Source organism: Euphorbia lathyris, chromosome 10, assembly GCF_963576675.1.
Source record: "Euphorbia lathyris chromosome 10, ddEupLath1.1, whole genome shotgun sequence".
Classification (NCBI taxonomy): domain Eukaryota; kingdom Viridiplantae; phylum Streptophyta; class Magnoliopsida; order Malpighiales; family Euphorbiaceae; genus Euphorbia; species Euphorbia lathyris.
In genome coordinates this window covers 66,719,010-66,737,678 of record NC_088919.1, presented here as the reverse complement: position 1 = coordinate 66,737,678, position 18,669 = coordinate 66,719,010, and the positions used below count along the sequence as shown (strand labels likewise).

General features: G+C 35.5%; 1 protein-coding gene across 2 annotated transcripts; it reads right to left on the bottom strand.

The window, feature by feature from the left end:
• Positions 1–11,768: 11,768 nt before the first annotated feature.
• Positions 11,769–13,696, bottom strand: LOC136208399 (ethylene-responsive transcription factor ERF119-like). 2 transcript variants are annotated; one of them, XM_065999259.1, is made up of 2 exons: positions 13,475–13,696; positions 11,769–12,889 (listed from the first exon to the last, which is right to left on the bottom strand). In XM_065999259.1, exons 1-2 carry the CDS (start codon positions 13,654–13,656, stop codon positions 12,127–12,129), a joined length of 945 nt encoding a protein of 314 aa, XP_065855331.1. In that variant the 5' UTR covers positions 13,657–13,696; the 3' UTR covers positions 11,769–12,126. The 2 variants fall into 2 exon arrangements, with proteins under 2 accessions (XP_065855331.1, XP_065855332.1); XM_065999260.1 differs by having other exon boundaries at positions 11,769–13,615.
• Between the last annotated feature and the right edge of the window lie 4,973 nt (positions 13,697–18,669).

The window sequence follows — 18,669 nt, the reverse complement described above, 5'->3', positions numbered from 1 at the left end:
GAAGAACTTTACGGGACTTAGGAGAAGCTTTCTGCTTATCAAAGTTACCATCAATGTACACAGGAGTCTGAAATTGGGTCAGAATATACAGCGAAGAGGAGGAAAGTGGTTTTGGGTAGACTTTAAATACGAGTGTCTCCCCAATTCTGCTTCTATTGTGGGGTGATTGGGCACGCAGACAAGTTCTGTACTCTACTATTCGATAATCCGGCCAGACCAACAGAGAGAAGATTTCGTAGTTTTCTAAGAGCCCAATTACGCAAACCTGGTATGCAAATTGGAAAGCAATGGCTGCGTGATCCTACAGATGAAAGTTTTGAGAATCAAAGCGATTTAGGAGATCAAATAGACATGGGGCAAAACACAAAACAATACCAGGAACACAATATGGGGGAAGGGATAAGCCTTGAACCTAAAAGGCAGAGAACTGGTGAAGCAGCAATGGATGTTGAAACAGTCTGCACCGGACAGCTACAAACCGGAGAAGGGATGGGACCTGGCAATCAGGCCCGTCTGATATTATGAGTTTAATAAGCTGGAACTACCGTGGACTGGGCAATCCACGGACAGTGAGTGTCCTAAGGGACCTGATACATGTCCATCGGCCATTGATTCTCTTCCTCGTGGAAACAATGGCCAAAGAAAATAAAGTAAAACAAGTATGCAGAAAGATTGGTTTTGAAAATTGTTTTGTTGTTGATTGTTAGGGTCATGGAGGGGGGATAGCATTATTGTGGAGGAGCTCAGTTTCGATAACTATTCAAGCTTCTAGTCAGAATTTTGTTGATGCCCTGATCAACTTACACAATCTCCCTCAATGGAGATTAACGGGCTTTTATGGCTATCCTGAGAGACAGAGAAGACAAGCGTCATGGGATATGCTTAAATCATTGTTCGAACCAGCACGTAGACCTTGGTGTTGTATTGGAGACTTTAACGACTTGACATGCCAAGAGGAGACACTACACCATAGATGGTCTTTTGCAACCTAAAAATACATGTGTTGCTTGTAATGTGTTGCACTTTTTAGGATTTTTTTGGGTCTTTTGCAACATAGTTTATAAAATGTAGCAAAAGACATGTCAAACTTACATAACTTTGATATTTTAAAACACTAATTGTAAAGTGTTGCAAGAGATGTGTCAAAATTAAAACACTTTTTATGTAAATAATTTTTCTTCATCCTAATAGATACAAAACTACGTCGTTTTTGTATGTCTCAGGATTAAAAAAAAATCATAAAAAATAAAATTATTTTAAGAGGGAACACTTTTGTACAAATATTTCAGTTTCCCCCTAAAACCTAAAATTTTAGTTGCCTGTCGTTTTGTATATCTCAACCTAAAAAATCAAAACCTAAAAAAACCCACTATCGTAAGAACTTTCTCTCAAAGTTCTCTTCTCTCTCAACCCTATTCTGCCATGGCTGGAATTAACTAAAATTGTGCCGAGCTTTTCCGGTCGCCACTCCGTCTTTGCTGTTGAGGTTTTCTATTATCAGGCCCTTCAATTCTTCTGTCGAGGTAAGCCGTGATCTCCCCCTTTGTTATTTCTGCAATAAAGCTTCTGTAATGGTTATTTCATACTCTTCAAAAAAGCATGAAGTTTAGGTCTAAAATAGTTCGTATAATAAAGAATAAAGTGGTAGTTAAGGTCTAAAATAGTATAAACTCTTCAATGCAATTCTACCCAACAATGTAAGATTGCAGGAAACTCTCTTCGATTGAATACTCTTTTCATGGCCTACCAAGATAAGTTGGGAAAGAATTACTTACTGGGTCTAGGTCTGAGTTTGCACTGCTTTGATTTGGGTCTTTTATGCCTTTTGATTTGGGTCTAGGTCTTGCATTTCCAAAAATGAAATCCACTGTTCCTGTAACAGTCCCTGTAGAATTGCCTCAAGTTGTGTATATAAATTAAGGAGGTTTGCACAGTTGAGGTCTGCCTATGGTTTGAACTGCATATATGTGGAGATAGAACTGCAGATTTGAACCAGATTTCTCTGGGCTTTCCACTCTATTGTCCATGTTCAGGTGTGAACTGTGTATTATTCAGTTATTTTCGCTTTAGGCACACTGAAATTGCTCATTTGGTTTTTCTTTTTCTGTCAACATAGAATTAATGTTGCTTTGATTTTTTCTTTCAATAATTTTTCAAGCTAGCAGAGCATAATTGTAGGTTTCTTTTATAGCTTGTGTATAGCTTTTTCCAGGCATATCTGTATCTGTGGTAGAATATTTAAAATTAGAATCTTCTTTTGAGGTTATTAGCTTAAGTGATTTAGTTTTATTATGATACTTCTATTCTATTGGCATTAATTATCCATATTTGAATATGGTGGAAGAAATGTTATTCTTATTATGTAATTCTGAAGTTGGCAACAATATATTTAAAATGTTAATCTATTAGAGAGCAAAACTGAGAAAACATTCAATTCACACTTATACATAACATACAAACTTTCGTTAACTATATCATCCAAGCTTAAACTTTTATAAACCAAACAATTAGAATGGCAAGATTTGAGTTTCCTAAGCCATCTATCAATTCATCCCTCAGCTAGCTAGCAGAGGGGCAGAATGATTTTGCCTTTATAGATGCCAACCCATGCTTAAATTCCCTTTGTATATTTCAACCCATATCTAGCTCTGCTCCACAATTAGGTAAGGAAACCATTGCCTCAATTGAGGTCAGGTCTTGATGGTAATCTGATAATGCTCTTGATGGTATATCTTTGTGTAACATCATTTTACTATTTTTTTTCTCTTTAGTTCGAGTACCAAGTTTTTAGTAGTAGACATGGTTCAATCAGGAAAGTTACTTAGTAGTAGACATTGTTCAACCAAGTTTTCTTCCTTGCAATTCTTCTTTTACCTCTTATATATCTAATCCTTAAACACTACTTCAAGCCTTCAATTCCACCACTTCCTCCAGGACCATTTAATTGGCCAATTTTAGGCAATATTCTTCAAGTAGGAAACAAGCCCCATTTATCCCTAACCCATTTTTCCAAAACATACAGTCCACTTTTCTCCATGAAAGTTGGAACTTAGCTTGTTGTTGTCGGATCCTCTCCGACAGCCGCCATTGAAATCCTTAAAAAAACATGATAGAGTTCTGTCAGGAAGATATGTTCCACATGTGGCACCAACTAAGAGTCCTGAACTAAACAAGCTGTCACTTGGATTGATTGTTGAATGTAATGATAAGTGGAAGCATCTTCGTAGCCTTTGCAAGAGTGAGCTTTTCTCTTCAAAAGCTATGGAGTTTCAAGCGTTTAAAAGAGAAGAGAAAGTGATTGAAACAAGCAGGGATTCCCATTGGACTGTCTTGCATAGCTTCAAAACAATCGAGATAGTTAATGGATTTGAGCTAATTTAAGGGGAGAATATCAAAAAGAAAAAGAAAAACAAAAACAGGATGAGGAATAGTGAGGTGGGGATTGCATATATATGATGAATTAAGTTAGAGATGGTGCCAGAGATGTTCTTGGCAGCATTGATTGAAATTGAGAAATAAAGAAATATTTTCTAAGTGGCAATGTGTGAGTGAAGAAAGATCCTCTTTTTATATTCAATTATACATAATAATAATAAACTCTTACTTGGATTTTTGTATTTCATATATATACAATTCTTTTTTCTCTTTATTGAATCCAATGAATTGGAAAATAATATAGAAAAATAAAAATAAAAAATTACAAATGTCCATGCATGGTTAAAAGCATAGAAAAGCCATTTTCACCAGATTTGGTGTATAGAAGCATGACAGCACATGAGTAAAAAAAAGCTAACATTAACATATGATCAGATCAGTCAAAACTTTAACTCCTAATTTGTCTGATTTGTATCCAAGGAAGTAACTAGTGAAGTAAAGAATTAGTAGAACCCATCATGTTTATAACTATATCAATTTAACGAGTACCACTGTCCAAATATTTTGATGGATGAATCATATAAAAATATTTATTAGTTGTTTAATATATATTGTGGAATGAAATATTAAGTATTTGATATATTTTCTTCAAAAAAAATTGTTTGATATATATTTATATAATATAAGGATACAAGTGATAGAATTAGAAGTGACAGATGATTTTTCATTCGTTTCCGGTGTCTCTTTGATAGGGTGATTGTGTTGTTCATTATGTGAGTTTAATTTAGAAATAAGGTACCAAAATAGGCCTATTGCTTTTGGGGAAGTATCAATTTAGGCTCCACGTACAAAATAAGACCAATATAGGCTTAACTTTTAAAAAATTGTATCAATTTAGGCCTCAATAACGGAACATGACATGTCGTTCATATTACTCAAATAAATTTTGATGTCTCTTTCCATGTACAATAGACACAACTTAACGGAGTAATATAAATGATGTGTCACGTTTTATTATCAAGGCCTAAATTGGTATCATTTTTTAAACGTTAAGCCTATATTGATGCTATTTTGTACATAGAGCCTAAGTTGATACTTCCAAAAAACTAAAAACCTATTTTGGTACTTTATCCTTTTAATTTAGTTCTAAAGTGAAAATTTGATAGGTTTCTTTGATATCCTTTTATTGAAAGTTGTCCTCTTTGTATGTATCAACATTTGCTCGTATTTTTTTTTATAGATCAAGAGTTAGTTGTCACATTTTTCATGCTTACAGTAATGAGAAAATACTTTCTATTAGAATTCCTCTGGCTCTTTTTTTTATTATGTCACACTAATGGAGAATAATCTTTCATTTTTATGTTAGAATTTCACCCTCTTTTTATAATGACACCAATAGAAAGGCAGCAGTTGTTGCTTATCACCTGTTGTTTTACTGCTGCCTATCGGAAGACATCAAGGCTACTTTCATTTATTTCCATCAACTTTGTTTCTTTCAATATTAGTTTATGATTTTGCTTGTATTAATATTGGATCAATGATGTAGTAATGGATGATCAAGATAAAATGTGGCTAGAACTACCAAAGTACAGTGATGAATATCTCAATGGGGTGAATGCTTTTATAGGAAATGGGGGAGAAAGTGATCCAAATTGAAGGAGCAATGGAGGAGAAAATGAAACAAGAAGTGGCTCAAAAAGTGAGGAAGGGCATTGATCTTAAACAAATTGGTAGAAGTTAAACATTGATATTGAGGATATATATGGTGGCATTTCAAATGAAAATGAGAAAGCTACTTAGTTTGAAGAATCGGTTGATTACACTATGACTTTATTATACTTTTTTTATTATGTGTTTTGGATCGTTTGAGAATTTTAAATTTATTGTTAAAATATTGACTCATTATGAATTGTAATTGCAATTAAGGATTTGTTATGCTATTATTTAAATTAAAAAAAGTTATTTTAATTTTTTTAGTGTTGCACATTTGAAAGATTTGTTGCATATATTAAAGTTTACATTAAAAAACTGTTAAATTTAAAAAAAAGTGTTGTAGGAAAGAGTTGCTTAAAAAGTGTTAAGGTAAAAAAATGTTGAATTAAAAAGTGTTGCAATTTATATAAAAGCGTTGCATCTAAAAAATAATGTTGCATAAAAATATGTTGCAAGATAGTTCAAAAAGTGTTGCTTATTATTTTATTCGACAATAATGTTACCCTTCTATGGTTTAGGCAACACTTTGATTTCAGTTGCCATAGGGTACGCAAGTGTTGCCACTTATACGATAAGCAACACTTGTATCAATGTTGCTTAAAATATGAAAAAATGTTGCTAAAGACACTTTAGCAACAAGCGAAAAAGCAACACCTTTTTTTGGAAAAACATGTTGCCTAAACATCTTTAGCAACATAATAACGACTTTAGCCAACACTTGTTCGGTGTTGCAACAGACCATCTATGGTGTAGTGAGAAAAGAGGAGGTAACTGTCACCCCAGAAGCCTTCTTGAGGGCTTTAAGGCTGCAATTGAAGACTGTGAATTATCAAGCATGGCAATGAAAGGTCATCCATTCACATGGGAAGTCGGAAGAGGTACGAATAAATGGATCGAAGAGAGGCTTGACAGGGCTTTAATCAATACCGAGTGGAAGAGCTTATTTGCAGAATGTCGTCTTCAGAATCTAATTACCACAGGCTCTGATCACTCGACGTTACTGATCACATTGAAGCTTTGGGTGCAGACTAGGAGGTGCAAAAAATTCAGATTCGAGAACAGTTGGTTGCGAGAAGAGCGTTGTGGTGAGATTGTTCAACGTGCTTGGAAACTCCCAAGCAGAACTATAGAGGAGAAGATACAGCATTGTTCCGCAGCTTTACAAGAGTGGAGCTCAAAATTAGAGGGGCAATTCCATCAGTTCTTAGCTTCATTACGGGAATTAAGAGGCAGATTACACAGACGTATGGATATCAGTGGTAGAGAGCAGTATGAACTGGCAACAAGAGAATATGTTAAACTCCTCCAGCGGCAAGAAGAATTTTGGAAACAACGGGCGAAGCTTTTCTGGCTTCGAGAAGGGGACTCAAATTCAAAATATTTCCATGCTCATGCCTCTGCAAGGAAAAGATATAATTCAATTGAGGAAATTCGGGACAGTAATGGAGTTTGGAGGGGAAGAGGGGGAGGGTTGGAATATATCATCCAAGATTATTACACTTATATTTTTCAAAGTAGAGGGAGTGATGCAGCTGATATCCTATCATCAATCCAGCCTAGTATTACTGAAGCCGACAATATTGAGCTAAACCAGCCGTTCTCAGCGGAAGAAGTCAAGCAAGCCTGCTTTTCAATGCACCCGGACAAGAGTCCTGGACCGGACGGATTAAATCCTGCCTTTTATCAAAGGTTCTGGCACGTCGTGGGAGAAGACGTCACTGCTGCATGTTTAAATATCCTTCATACACCAACAATGCCTGAGAAGCTAAATGATACACTGATCGTACTCATACCAACGAAACCAAATGTGGAACTGGTTACTGATTTAAGACCAATAGCCCTGTGTAATGATCTGTTTAAAATCGTTTCTAAGATGCTAGCTAACCGTCTGAAGCAGGTCTTAAATTCGGTGATTTCAGAAACACAAAGTGCTTTCTTACATGGGAGACTGATCTCAGACAATATCATCATAGCATATGAAGCTCTTCATCGACTCAAAACAATAAGGCATAATAAAAAAGGGATGGCGGCGCTGAAATAGACATGAGCAAAGCTTATGACCGTGTTGAATGGGAATTTTTAAGCAGTATGATGAGAAAGCTCGGCTTTCATTCTCAATGGATCAATCAAGTCATGATTTGTGTTACAACGGTACGATATAGAATACTGTGTGGCAACCAGGAATTAGAAACAATCGAACCCACCAGGGGACTTCGACAGGGTGATCTGATTTCTCCGTTTCTCTTTCTTATCTGTTTTGAGTGCCTCTCAGCAATACTCCTATCAAAAGAGAGATCTGGACTCTTGCACGGTTGTTCAATATCGAGACAAGCACCTAGTATTTCTCACTTGTTCTTTGTTGACGACAGCTTCTTATTCTTCCAAGCCAACATACAAGAGGCCACTATTATTCAGAATTGCCTGCAGACATATGAACGAGCATTTGGTCAAAGTATCAATCTACAGAAATCATCTGTTCTGTTTAGCAAAGGGACGACTCAGGAAGATTGGGAGCTCGTATCTAACAAGATAGGAGTAACTGAAGTCAACGAATTGGGCCTCTATCATGAGTATTTTCTTATTACCCACCCAACTGTGTGACCAGATGAACAAGCTACTCAATAGGTTCTGGTGGAGAGCTTCGGGTAACTCGGAGTCAGGGATCCATTGGCAATCTTGGCTGAGACTATGTCAACCGAAATTATAGGGAGGAATGGGGTTTAGAGATACTAGGCTCTTTAACCTTTCTCTTCTTGCAAAACAGGGATGGAGGATTCTAACAAATCCAAATTCTCTTGTCTCAAAATTCATGAAAGCTAGATATTTCAAATCATCTAATTTTATGCAGGCTGAGATTGGTCATAACCCTTCATATATTTGGAGATCAATACTTGCAGGTCGCGAAGTCTTACAGGAAGGTCTTCGGAGGAAGATTGGTAACGGAGCCTCAACTGAAATCTGGAGGGATGACTGGCTACCAGCAGCGACACAACCGATACCTGAGAATGCCTCGAACATTCAGCTACCTACGGGCAAGGTATGTGATTTACTAAATGATAATGGACGTTGGAAACTTGATATGGTGAGGAATATTTTCAACGAAAGAGACAGAAAGCTCATTGAAACCATTCCGAGGCGTGATATATCAAAGGAAGACAGCTGGTATTGGCAATTTGAGAATGAGGGATTGTACTCGGTACGGAGCGGTTATAAAAAGATGATCTCAAATAATTTACCTACGGTATCTCCAAGAGGAAATCTATGGGCTGGTATTTGGAAGATTAAAGCTGCTCCCAAAATTATTAACTGTATCTGGAGGCTCTTCTCTCTTTGCCTGCCTACAATGGCTAACTTGGCTAAAAAACATAGTACCTAACCTAACATTTGTCCCATTTGCTCTGACTTCAACGAGGATGAAAACCACATATTTCTTTTGTGCCCAACGGCTAAAGCAGTTTGGGAAATTTACTTCTCGGATCAGCGAATGGCGAATCAGAGGGATTTTATGCAGTGGTTTGGCGAGAAAATCCAAAATCCGGGTGCTGTTGATGTCACTAGCATTGCATATATCACATGGCATCTTTGGAAGAGCAGGAATGCAGTTGTATGGGATCACAAGAGGACTAAGCCGACAACAATCGTATTTCAGGCAAAGAAAGACATCACTGATTGGAGTGAAGCACAAATAATCCGTAGCAAAAGGGACCTGGGAATACCGATACTGAGCTCGACTTGGCAAAGACCGTCGGAAGGGATACTGGCATGTAATGTAGACACAAGTATCTTCACAACTGCAGGGTATTGTTCAATGGGGCTCATTGTAAGGAATGCACAAGGAGAATGTATATATGCTTTCCATGGGGCCTTGGACGGGTTCTATGAACCAATAATGACAGAGGCAATTGCGGTCAAGGAAGCACTTTCATGGATAAAATCGAAGAATCTTAGGAATGTTGACGTCCGAACTGATTGTCTGTCAGTTGTCTATGCAATCCAATATTTATCTTCTAATTTTTCATACTTACAAGATATTATTTCTGAGTGTCATCAATTGTTACAAGAGCTAGTTTCAGTTTCAGTCTCTTATGTTAGACGTTCAGCGAATTCTGCTGCTCATTGCTTAGCAAAGGCAGTAAATTCTGAGTCTGTTCGTGGTGAGTGGGATAATGCCCCTCATTTCATTGGCGATGTTATTCTTTTTTATTCGAGTTAATAAAATTCTTCATTCTTTGATTCAAAAAAAAAAAAAAAAGATAACGGTAGATCTACCTACTTCTAAGGTCAAGGTAAATCACAGACTTTGATGAGGATTTGAAGTGGAATTTATAAGGACTAAATTTTGATGGAGTGGGAATCGAACTTCAAACCTGACAAGCAGAAATCCCATGCCTTATATATATTTATATTAAAATAATAAATTAAAAATTAATCTAATAAACATCTAAAAATTAATATGTTAATGGTCCGTTTGTTTTACCTACGGTTTGTTGTTTCTGTTTGATGTTGGAAAAATGTGTTTTTCTAAAAAGCATGGATTCCCAGCTTTTATAAAAGTTGCTAAAGGCAAACAAGAGGTCACTAACCAAACACTAAAAACTCTCATTTTTGAAGTGAAAATGCAAACAGACACATAAAAAGTAGCTACCAAATATTCCCTTTGAGTCATTTAAGTACTATACTACCAAAGTTTTTATTCAAGAAAATCGCTACATGAATTGTTTAATAATTGAAATTGAGAATTTGTTCTGATTTTATGGCGCCCAAGCGGCACCTAGACAATTTGGGCAGAGCCTAGACAGTAATTGGAATAAAAAAAGTACTTTATTCTTATTCTTATTTTGATTTTTTTTTACTTTACTATAATTTATATTGATGATGAATTGTGCTTATTATTTTTGAATATTTTCATTTAGTTGCGTCCACTGTTTATTTTCATGATATGATTTAAAACTTTAAGAAAATTAATGTTTCGTAGTTTTTTGGTGAATTATATAATTTGTAGACACGGTACTTTTCATCTGGTCATTGTAGACATTAGTTTTTAATTATTTGAGTTGCTTTCAGGGACGGAGCGAGAAGGGGCGAGGAGAGTCAGCCGACCCTCCAGCCGCTGGAAAACCTATACTAAGGGTGTTCCGCCCCTGGTTAAACTTGTAGTCGCCATGGCATTCGTGAAGAAAGAAAAGGGTTGAAGCCCCCATCTTTCTGTTTTTTTATTTTAGGTTAGAGATAAACAAAACGATATTGTTTTGGACTCAAAAAACGACGTCGTTTCATTCATCTCTGATTTTAAAAAATGGAAAAGACATACATATCCTCTATCAACTCCTACACGGCTTCACCGTCTTTTACTTTATTGGTTGTTGTTGCACTCTGATATGAGATTTACTTTTATTTTTAACCATCACTCATAAAATTCAATTTATTTCAATCCATAAACTCTCGATTTTCAACCTAACAACACAGAGAAATAACAACCTTCAATTAATATACATTTAACCTTTAAATTTTCTTCCTTCATGATAAATTAATAATAGAATTGGAGTTTAATATATATTTGTTGAATTTTTTTAAATTTTTTGTCCAATTTGTACAAAATACAATATATATATATATATATATATATATATATATATATATATATATATTTCACATCTCAACATATGTTTGTGATTTTTTACTATTGAATGATAAAATGACGCACGTGTGAAGTGTGGATGATAAGATTCTTAACCGAAAAGACGGTTTCATGAATTATTTCTCAAATTGGCCAAATATATCAACGTTAGGAGTAAAATTACATCATTTTAGACCTGAGAAGTAAAATTGCTTCCGACCCAAAACGTTAGGCGTATTTTTGCACCTTAACCCTTAATTATTTAGCCTCTTAATCTCAATCCAAGTCTGATTGCATTTAAAAGGTTCTAGAGCATATTTAAATTAGCTTTGTAAGATGTTGAGTCGAGAATGTTATCTCGAACAATCTCATTTACCATACATAATGTTGGTCAGAATCCGTTTAGGTTGGTATAAAAAAATGAACTGATTGTGAAAAAATATATTCTAACACGGTGAAGCCCCTCCAAAGTTTCGGAGCTGGCTCCGCTACTGGTTGCTTCAATAATATTATTATTGAAATTTTGTTGTTTGCAGATTTTTAAGAATATATGTTACGGATATACAAGTTCCTCTAAATCATTTTATATAATTAATTATAAATAGTACAATACATATTTTAATTATATTTATATAATAATTTATTGATTAAAAAATTAAAAATATAAAAATATAAATCCGATTAATTTATAAATAATTTTTTATTAACAAATTAAAATCATAAAAGGACAAAGCGCAAAAATGCCTCTCATATTCACGGTTATGAGTAATTTTATCTCTAACATTTGAAATAGTATATTTTTTATCCCTCATGTTGGCAATCAAGAGCAATTTTACCCTTAATATTAATAAAGTAGATCAATTTCATACAACATTATAAAACACACATATTTATGAATAAAATTGCTCTTGATTGTCAACGTTAAATGTAAAAATATAAATCCAATTAATCTCAAATTAATTAATTCTCGATTAATCTCAAGGGTTATGTTCGTTCAACTAGTAAAAAATAAGAATTTATCTTCAATATATTGATAAAACAATCCAAAAAAAATTTAGCACCTAATATTTTTTACAACCTTCAACAATAGATTCTTTCCCTAAAAAAAAACGCTTGCTCACAAAACCATATCTCGACCCTCAAAAAAAATCATTGTGGCTACACGAATTGTCAAACGCCTACCTCTAATTTTTTTCAACCAAGAGAGGATTGAGATTACTCCTTTGCTAAAATAAAAAACCTTTTAATTTGTTAACAGTCATTTTTTGCTAAAAGACCCTCATTTTTAACAATACGAGAACCTGAATCCTCAATTCGTTTAACCACCATATGTTTTTTTTCTTTAATTTACCCTGATAACTATAATATAAACTTAAAATCCTAACAGCAAAACTTATGTTCATCTGGAGGATATTTGAGGCTCATCTTGCTGCTGATAAATGTTCATCCAAGTAAGCAAATTCCTCACTCCCGAACTCAAAATCATAATCTGGAAGCTCACTTCGTTCATTGCTATCAAACCCGCATAAATCAAGATCATCAATGCCACAAAACTCATCACCAAATCGCCCCAAATCGTCCTCAATAAGACCACCAAATTCCATCCCCAAGTTAAAATGTTCCCCAATTGGGCAAGATCCCAAATCATCAGGTATCTCAAGTTCAAAAACTGAGGACGAGGAAGTATGGGAAATGTCTAGCTCAAGAATTGAGGACGGGGAAGTACCGGGAAGGACAATCTCAGTAGTATCATCCGAAGTGTCAAGATCAATGTTGCGAATTTCAATAATAGCAGATGATATGTTTTCAGATTCATATTCCTTCTTTTTCACCTCGTATACCCGAGCAGCTTCTTCGAGAGTATTATAAGTACCCAACCAAGTCCTAACTTTAGTAACCGGGTGTCTAATTTCAGCTCCCCATTTCCCCCACTTCCTTTGCCTCACACCCACCGGCGGCTTCTTCACCGCTCCTCCTCTTTCACACGGTGGTTGTGTCAAAACCCTTCTTCTCTTAGTCGGGATTTTTATTTCTCCTCCTCCAGACTCCGGCTCAGGGAGGCAAGATTGAGATTGAGAATCAGGGAAAACATCAGATGGCAAAGTTAAATTAATCTCCTTAACAAATCTTTTAGTTTTCAAGGAAACCTGATTATTCCTCCTCTCTGATTCATCATCATCATCACTAGAATCAGTATCAGTTGCATCAGGATCATGATAAATCACACGGATTTTTCTCATTCTAGACTTTTGAGTGATTGAATTGGTTTTTCTACAGTCTAAAGGCTGTTTTCCGGTCACCGGCATCCCTCAAACCCCTCAAAAACCCAGGAAATACTTTCTCTAAAAGTAAATTAAACTAAACAGGAAAAAGAACAGAGTACTGGGCATTAAAAGGAGTCCGATTATATAGCTAATCAAAATTAAAGTAAACCGCCTAAACACTAGACACCAGAACATTCCAGCAAATCCAAAATTAATAACCCCAAATACCATGAACATCAAAATAGGAAAATGGCAGTAGAGATTCTAAATAAGGAAAGAAACCCCCAAATATTACCTTATTAGTCTCAAACCGATCGAAAACGTAGGTAACCCCAAATTTAATCTCTGCTGGAAGCATAAAGCAGAAAAAATCGACTAAACTAGATAATCAAAATGCTTAAATTGGATTTTCATCTAACAATCTTTCAGTTTCATTCTTAAAGCATCAATGTAATCTGTAAAGCATTAATGTAAATTAGAAATCGATAATGAAAGAGACACTAACCGTAATCCATGTTGATGAACTTTCCGATCAAGGATTTTTCGAGATCTGCTCAAATCACCCAAACAGGAATGGTAATTCGACCAAAAATCACCAGAGCTATTGAAGAACCGAAAATCGTTATCATCTTGAGTAAACACAGACACAACCAATCCATCATTGATAGATTCTGAAAATGGATTCATTTTGTTTTGGCTTCTTCGAGAGGATGATCTTTTCTCGGCAAGTTTCTTTGGCGGAGTACTTGATTTTTTTGAATAAAGGTTAAAATTGGTGAATAGTCAATTTAGTCCAAATTTATCTTTCATTATTAATTCAGTCCTTAAACTTGACAGGAAGAGTCAAATTAACCCATGATTAAATCAGTTGTAAAAATATAATATATTTTTTTATATCCAAACTTTATAATGTTTACATTTTGATAAATAAAATCTATTTTTATACTTAAATATTTTACACAGGCATATAATTTTTTTGGTGTTGACCCATTCATTTAGCGTCAGTATAGAATATCGATGCACTATCGAAATAAGAAGAAAGACTTGCATATGGTTTTCATTGACTTGGAGAAAGCATATGATAAGGTACCAAGGGAAGTACTTTGGTGGGCCTTGATAAGGAAAGACATTTCGCGGAAATATATTGACATCATAAAGGACATGTATGAGGGAGTATGCACGAGTGTACGTACTAGTGTTGGGAAAACTGAAGAGTTTCCTATTACGATTGGAGTGCATCAAGGTTCCGCACTAAGCCCATTTCTTTTTGCCATCGTTATGGATGAACTAACAAGTTCACTTCAAGATGGTATACCATGGTGCATGCTGTTTGCAGATGATATTGTGTTGGTTGATGAGACGAAAGAAGTGGAGATGAAGTTGGAACTATGGAGGCAAACTCTAGAATCTAGAGGCTTTAAGTTGAGTCGAAGTAAGACAGAATATTTGGAGTGTAAGATTAGCGGCCGTAGGAGTAGGGAGGCAGGGACAATCACCCTAGATGGGAGAGTTGTTCAGGCCTCGGATTGCTTCCGGTATTTAGGATCTATTATCCAAACGGATGGAGAAGTAGATGGAGATGTTGCCCATAGGATTAAAGTTGGTTGGTCGAAGTGGAAGAGTGCTACGGGTTTCCTTTGTGATCCCGGCATGCCTAATAGATTGAAGGGAAAATTCTACCGAACGGCAATTAGACCAGCATTGTTATATGGTACGGAGTGTTGGGCAGTGAAACACTGCCACATCCATAAGATGTCGGTGGCGGAGATGCGTATGTTGAGATGGATGTGTGGTCACACGAGAAAGGACCGGGTGCGTAATGAAATAATTAGGACAAAAGTAGGGGTCACATCTATTGAGAATAAAATGAGAGAAACCCGACTAAGGTGGTTTGACCATGTGAGACGTAGAGCGCTTGATGCGCCGGTTAGGAGAACCGAAGAGTGGCAAAGGGATGTAGTGGTGAGGGGTAGGGGAAGACCTAAGCAAACTTGGAGGAGGGTGATCGAGAGTGATATGAGTTTATTGGGAATTGAGGAAAATATGGTAGTGGATAGGACGGAGTGGAGGGAGCGAATCTGTGTCGCTGACACGACTTGATTTTCACGGTTTTATATGATGGTTCATGTTAGCCGACCCCGAATCATTTCGGGACTAAGGCTTTGTTGTTGTTGTTGTTGTTGTTGTTTGTTGTTATAGAATATCGATGCACTAATACTATTTTGAGGGTTTATTGAAAGTTTTTTACCTCTGTTTCTAGGGGGTTTCTATTAGAATTAATTGTTCATGGTCATACTCTTTATTTCGAAAGATTTTAGAGATTTTCATTGTTAGTGTGATTTTATTTTAAGTATTAAAATAGATTTTTAGGTATCAAATTAAAAACATTATAAAATTGGGATATCAAAAATATATTATACATTCAAGAATTAAAGTTGTTCAGAACGACATTTACCATGAAACCACATTTTTTATTTTATAAAATCATATTTTTTAGAGTTTTCTCTCTAACAATGCATTCTCTTTTCTAATTAAACAACACCTAAATAACCTCAAAACAAAAAAAAAAAAATCAAAATTAAAGTTCTTTAGAATATCATTAATTCTTCGAATTTTTTATTTTGGGGCCGTCAATTGTTGTTTTGAGGCATTGAATAGTCACCGGTGTTAAAAAAAATATAAAATTTTGTGATATACTGTTAAGAATTGAAGTTCGGTAACCATAATGTTAAAATTGGTAACGCAAAAGATTGTATTGGAAATAGAAGAGCTATAACATATTATTAACTATTGGCTTAATACACAAATGACCTCCTGAACTTGTCCAAATATTGTAACTACCCCCTTCAACTTTCAATTGTAACAACTTACCCTTTAAAATTGGACAAGTTTGAGGGGTTATGTTTTACAATTGGACAAGTTTGAGAGATAAGTTGTTACAATTGAAAGTTCGGGAGGGCAGTTGTAACATTTGGGCAATTTCAGGGGTTATTTGTGTATATTAGGCCTTAACTATTTGGTTTTACATAATTAATTAATCACAAATTTTGACTATAAAGTTTAGGGTAAATTAAAAAATTGGGTAAAGTGGGAGGCGCATTTACATATTTAACCTATTTACTCAACCTATTACATATCTAGACTTTATTTTTGTGACTTTCTCAAAATACCCTAATCTTTCATCTTCCCCTTGTCTTCTGAAATCACTTACGATCAAGAAAGCATTGAATCATGGCTTCAAGATGGGAATTTCACTTGTCCTGTAACTAATCAGATCCTCACAAGTTTTGATCAAATCCCTAACCATTCTCTCCGGAAATTGATTCAAGATTGGTGCGTCAAGAATCAGAACTCCGGCGTCGAACATATTCCTACTCCGAGAATTCCGATCTCGTCGGTTGAAATCACTAATCTCCTTCAAAATCTTGGTTCTTCGGTGAAGGTTTTGGATAAATTTGAATGTCTTTCTCTGCTGCAAAGGATTAAGAAATGGAGTGACAAAAGTGAACGTAACCGCCACTCTATTATCGCTCACCGATCCGGCATAGTTCTAGTTTCAACCTTTTGTGAGTTTTCAGCTGATTCAATCGATAGAAATGCTGACATTCTGAAGGATATATCAGCGTTAATGAACAATTTGATGTTTCCTTTGAATTTAGAAACACGATTCAAAATTTGATGTTTCCATATGCTTAGCATATTGCGAATTCGCAAAGTAAAATCGATTCTGCTAATTAGCATATTGCGAATTTGCGAAGTAAAATCGATTATGCTAATTAGCATATTACGAATTTGTGAAGTAAAATTGATTCTGCTAATTAGCATAGTGCGAATTTGCGAAGTAAAAATCATATACGCGAAGTCAGACGGAAGGAGAAAGAAAAAGACTAAGAAATTTCTAAGTGTTATATATATATGAAGGGTATTTTTGGAAAGTCATAAAAATAAAATCTAGATATGTAATAGGTTGAGTAAATAGGTTAAATATGTAAATGGATCTCCCATTTACCCAATTTTGTAATTTACCCTAAAGTTTAAGTTTGGAATTTAATTGTATGAAAATTGTATTTGGGAAATTCTAGTAGTTAAAAGGAAATACTGCGAAAAGGAAAATATGGAGAGAGAAGTGCAGTTACACAATATCTTTAAAAAGTCATAAAAAAAATTAACGTTTTTCGGTTATTTTTTTAACGTGGTATCTTAACGTCATGTCAACGTCACCCGACATATTTAAAAAAATGTAACTACATATTTTAATTGCCAATAGATATACCACAAGGGTTAATTTATGGTTAAAATTTTAATTAACAATCCTTATTTACTTAGGTTATTTTATGGTTATTTTTTATTATTATATCATATGGTGTTGAGACATGTGATTAGATGTCACATAATCAACTTCGACAAAATAAAATGACCGAAAAATGTATAAAGTGACTTTATTAGGATAAAAATAAATTTAATTAAGTGATTTTATTGAAACAAATTAAAACTTTATGATTTTTTGGAGATATTATCCAAACTTTTGTGACCACCGATCTTCCTATTTAATTCATTTTAACTGTAAAATTTTACAAAAATAAAATAAAATAAAATGTTCCTTTTACCAATAATATTAAAATTGGATTGACCCGTTTTCAGCATACTTTCTTCAGTCCTCAAACTGGCTGCTGCGGATGCATGATTTGGTGCATTGGCCTACCCTTTTTTCATTCGATATTTGGTGGGTGTGGAGGCGGAGAAATGATCGGATTTTTAATAGGGTTATTGAAACACATTTCCACAATGATTTTGATTTGATAAAATTATTTAAGTTAGATTTTTAATGGGGTGTGTGAGTGTAACGACCCAGTCCAGAGTGGGTGGCGTCGGGGTAGAAGGCCTGAGTAAGGAGCGGCCCTAAGGGATGGAGATGGGGGCAGGAAGAAACTGAATCCCACATCGCAAATGAAGAGGGAGTGATTGAGGCTTATTCAGTGGCGAATCCAGGATTTGAGGGAGCGGGGGGGCAAAATTCTACGTAAAAAAAATTTAGACAAAACATGTAAAATTGTTCAATTTTTTATGACGAAAAATGCAAAATCGTTCAATTGTCATGCATTATTTGGTGCATTCGCCTACCCTTTTTTCATTCGATATTTGGTGGGTGTGGAGACGGAGAAATGATCGGATTTTTAATGGGGTGTGTGAGTGTAACAACCCAGTCCGAAGTGGGTGGCACCGGGGTAGAAGGCTTGAGCAAAGAGCGTCCCTAAGGGATGGCGATGGGGGCATGAATGAACTGAATCCCATATCGGAAATGGAGAGGGAGTGATTGAGGCTTATTAGTAAGATGGGAATCCAATACATGCACACGTGTGTTTAAAGCCGTGAGGCCCAATGTGTTGGATTTGGCCTAGAGCGGACAATATCTACATGGTATTGGGCCGGGGTGTTATAATTGGTATTAGAGCCGACTCTCCACATACGATGTGTGGTTCGGGGATGAACCAGACGGAAGCTGGTGGGCATGTAACAACTCGGTCTAGAGTGGGTGGCGCCAGGGTAGAAGGCATGAGCAAGGAGCGGCCCTAATGGATGACAGTGGGGGCAAGAATGAACTGAATCCCACATCGGAAATGGAGAGGGAGTGATTGGGGCTTATTAGTAACATGAGAATCCAATACATGCAGACGCGTTTTAAAGCCGTGCGGCCCAATG

Bases quoted from the DNA above. Each gene is read 5' to 3' on its own strand.
- LOC136208399 (XM_065999259.1), bottom strand. From the start codon at position 13,656: ATGAATCCATTTTCAGAATCTATCAATGATGGATTGGTTGTGTCTGTG. The intron at 12,890-13,474 runs GTTAGTGTCTCT...TACTGATTCTAG, and splicing joins GTTCATCAACATGGATTACG to TGATGATGATGATGAATCAG.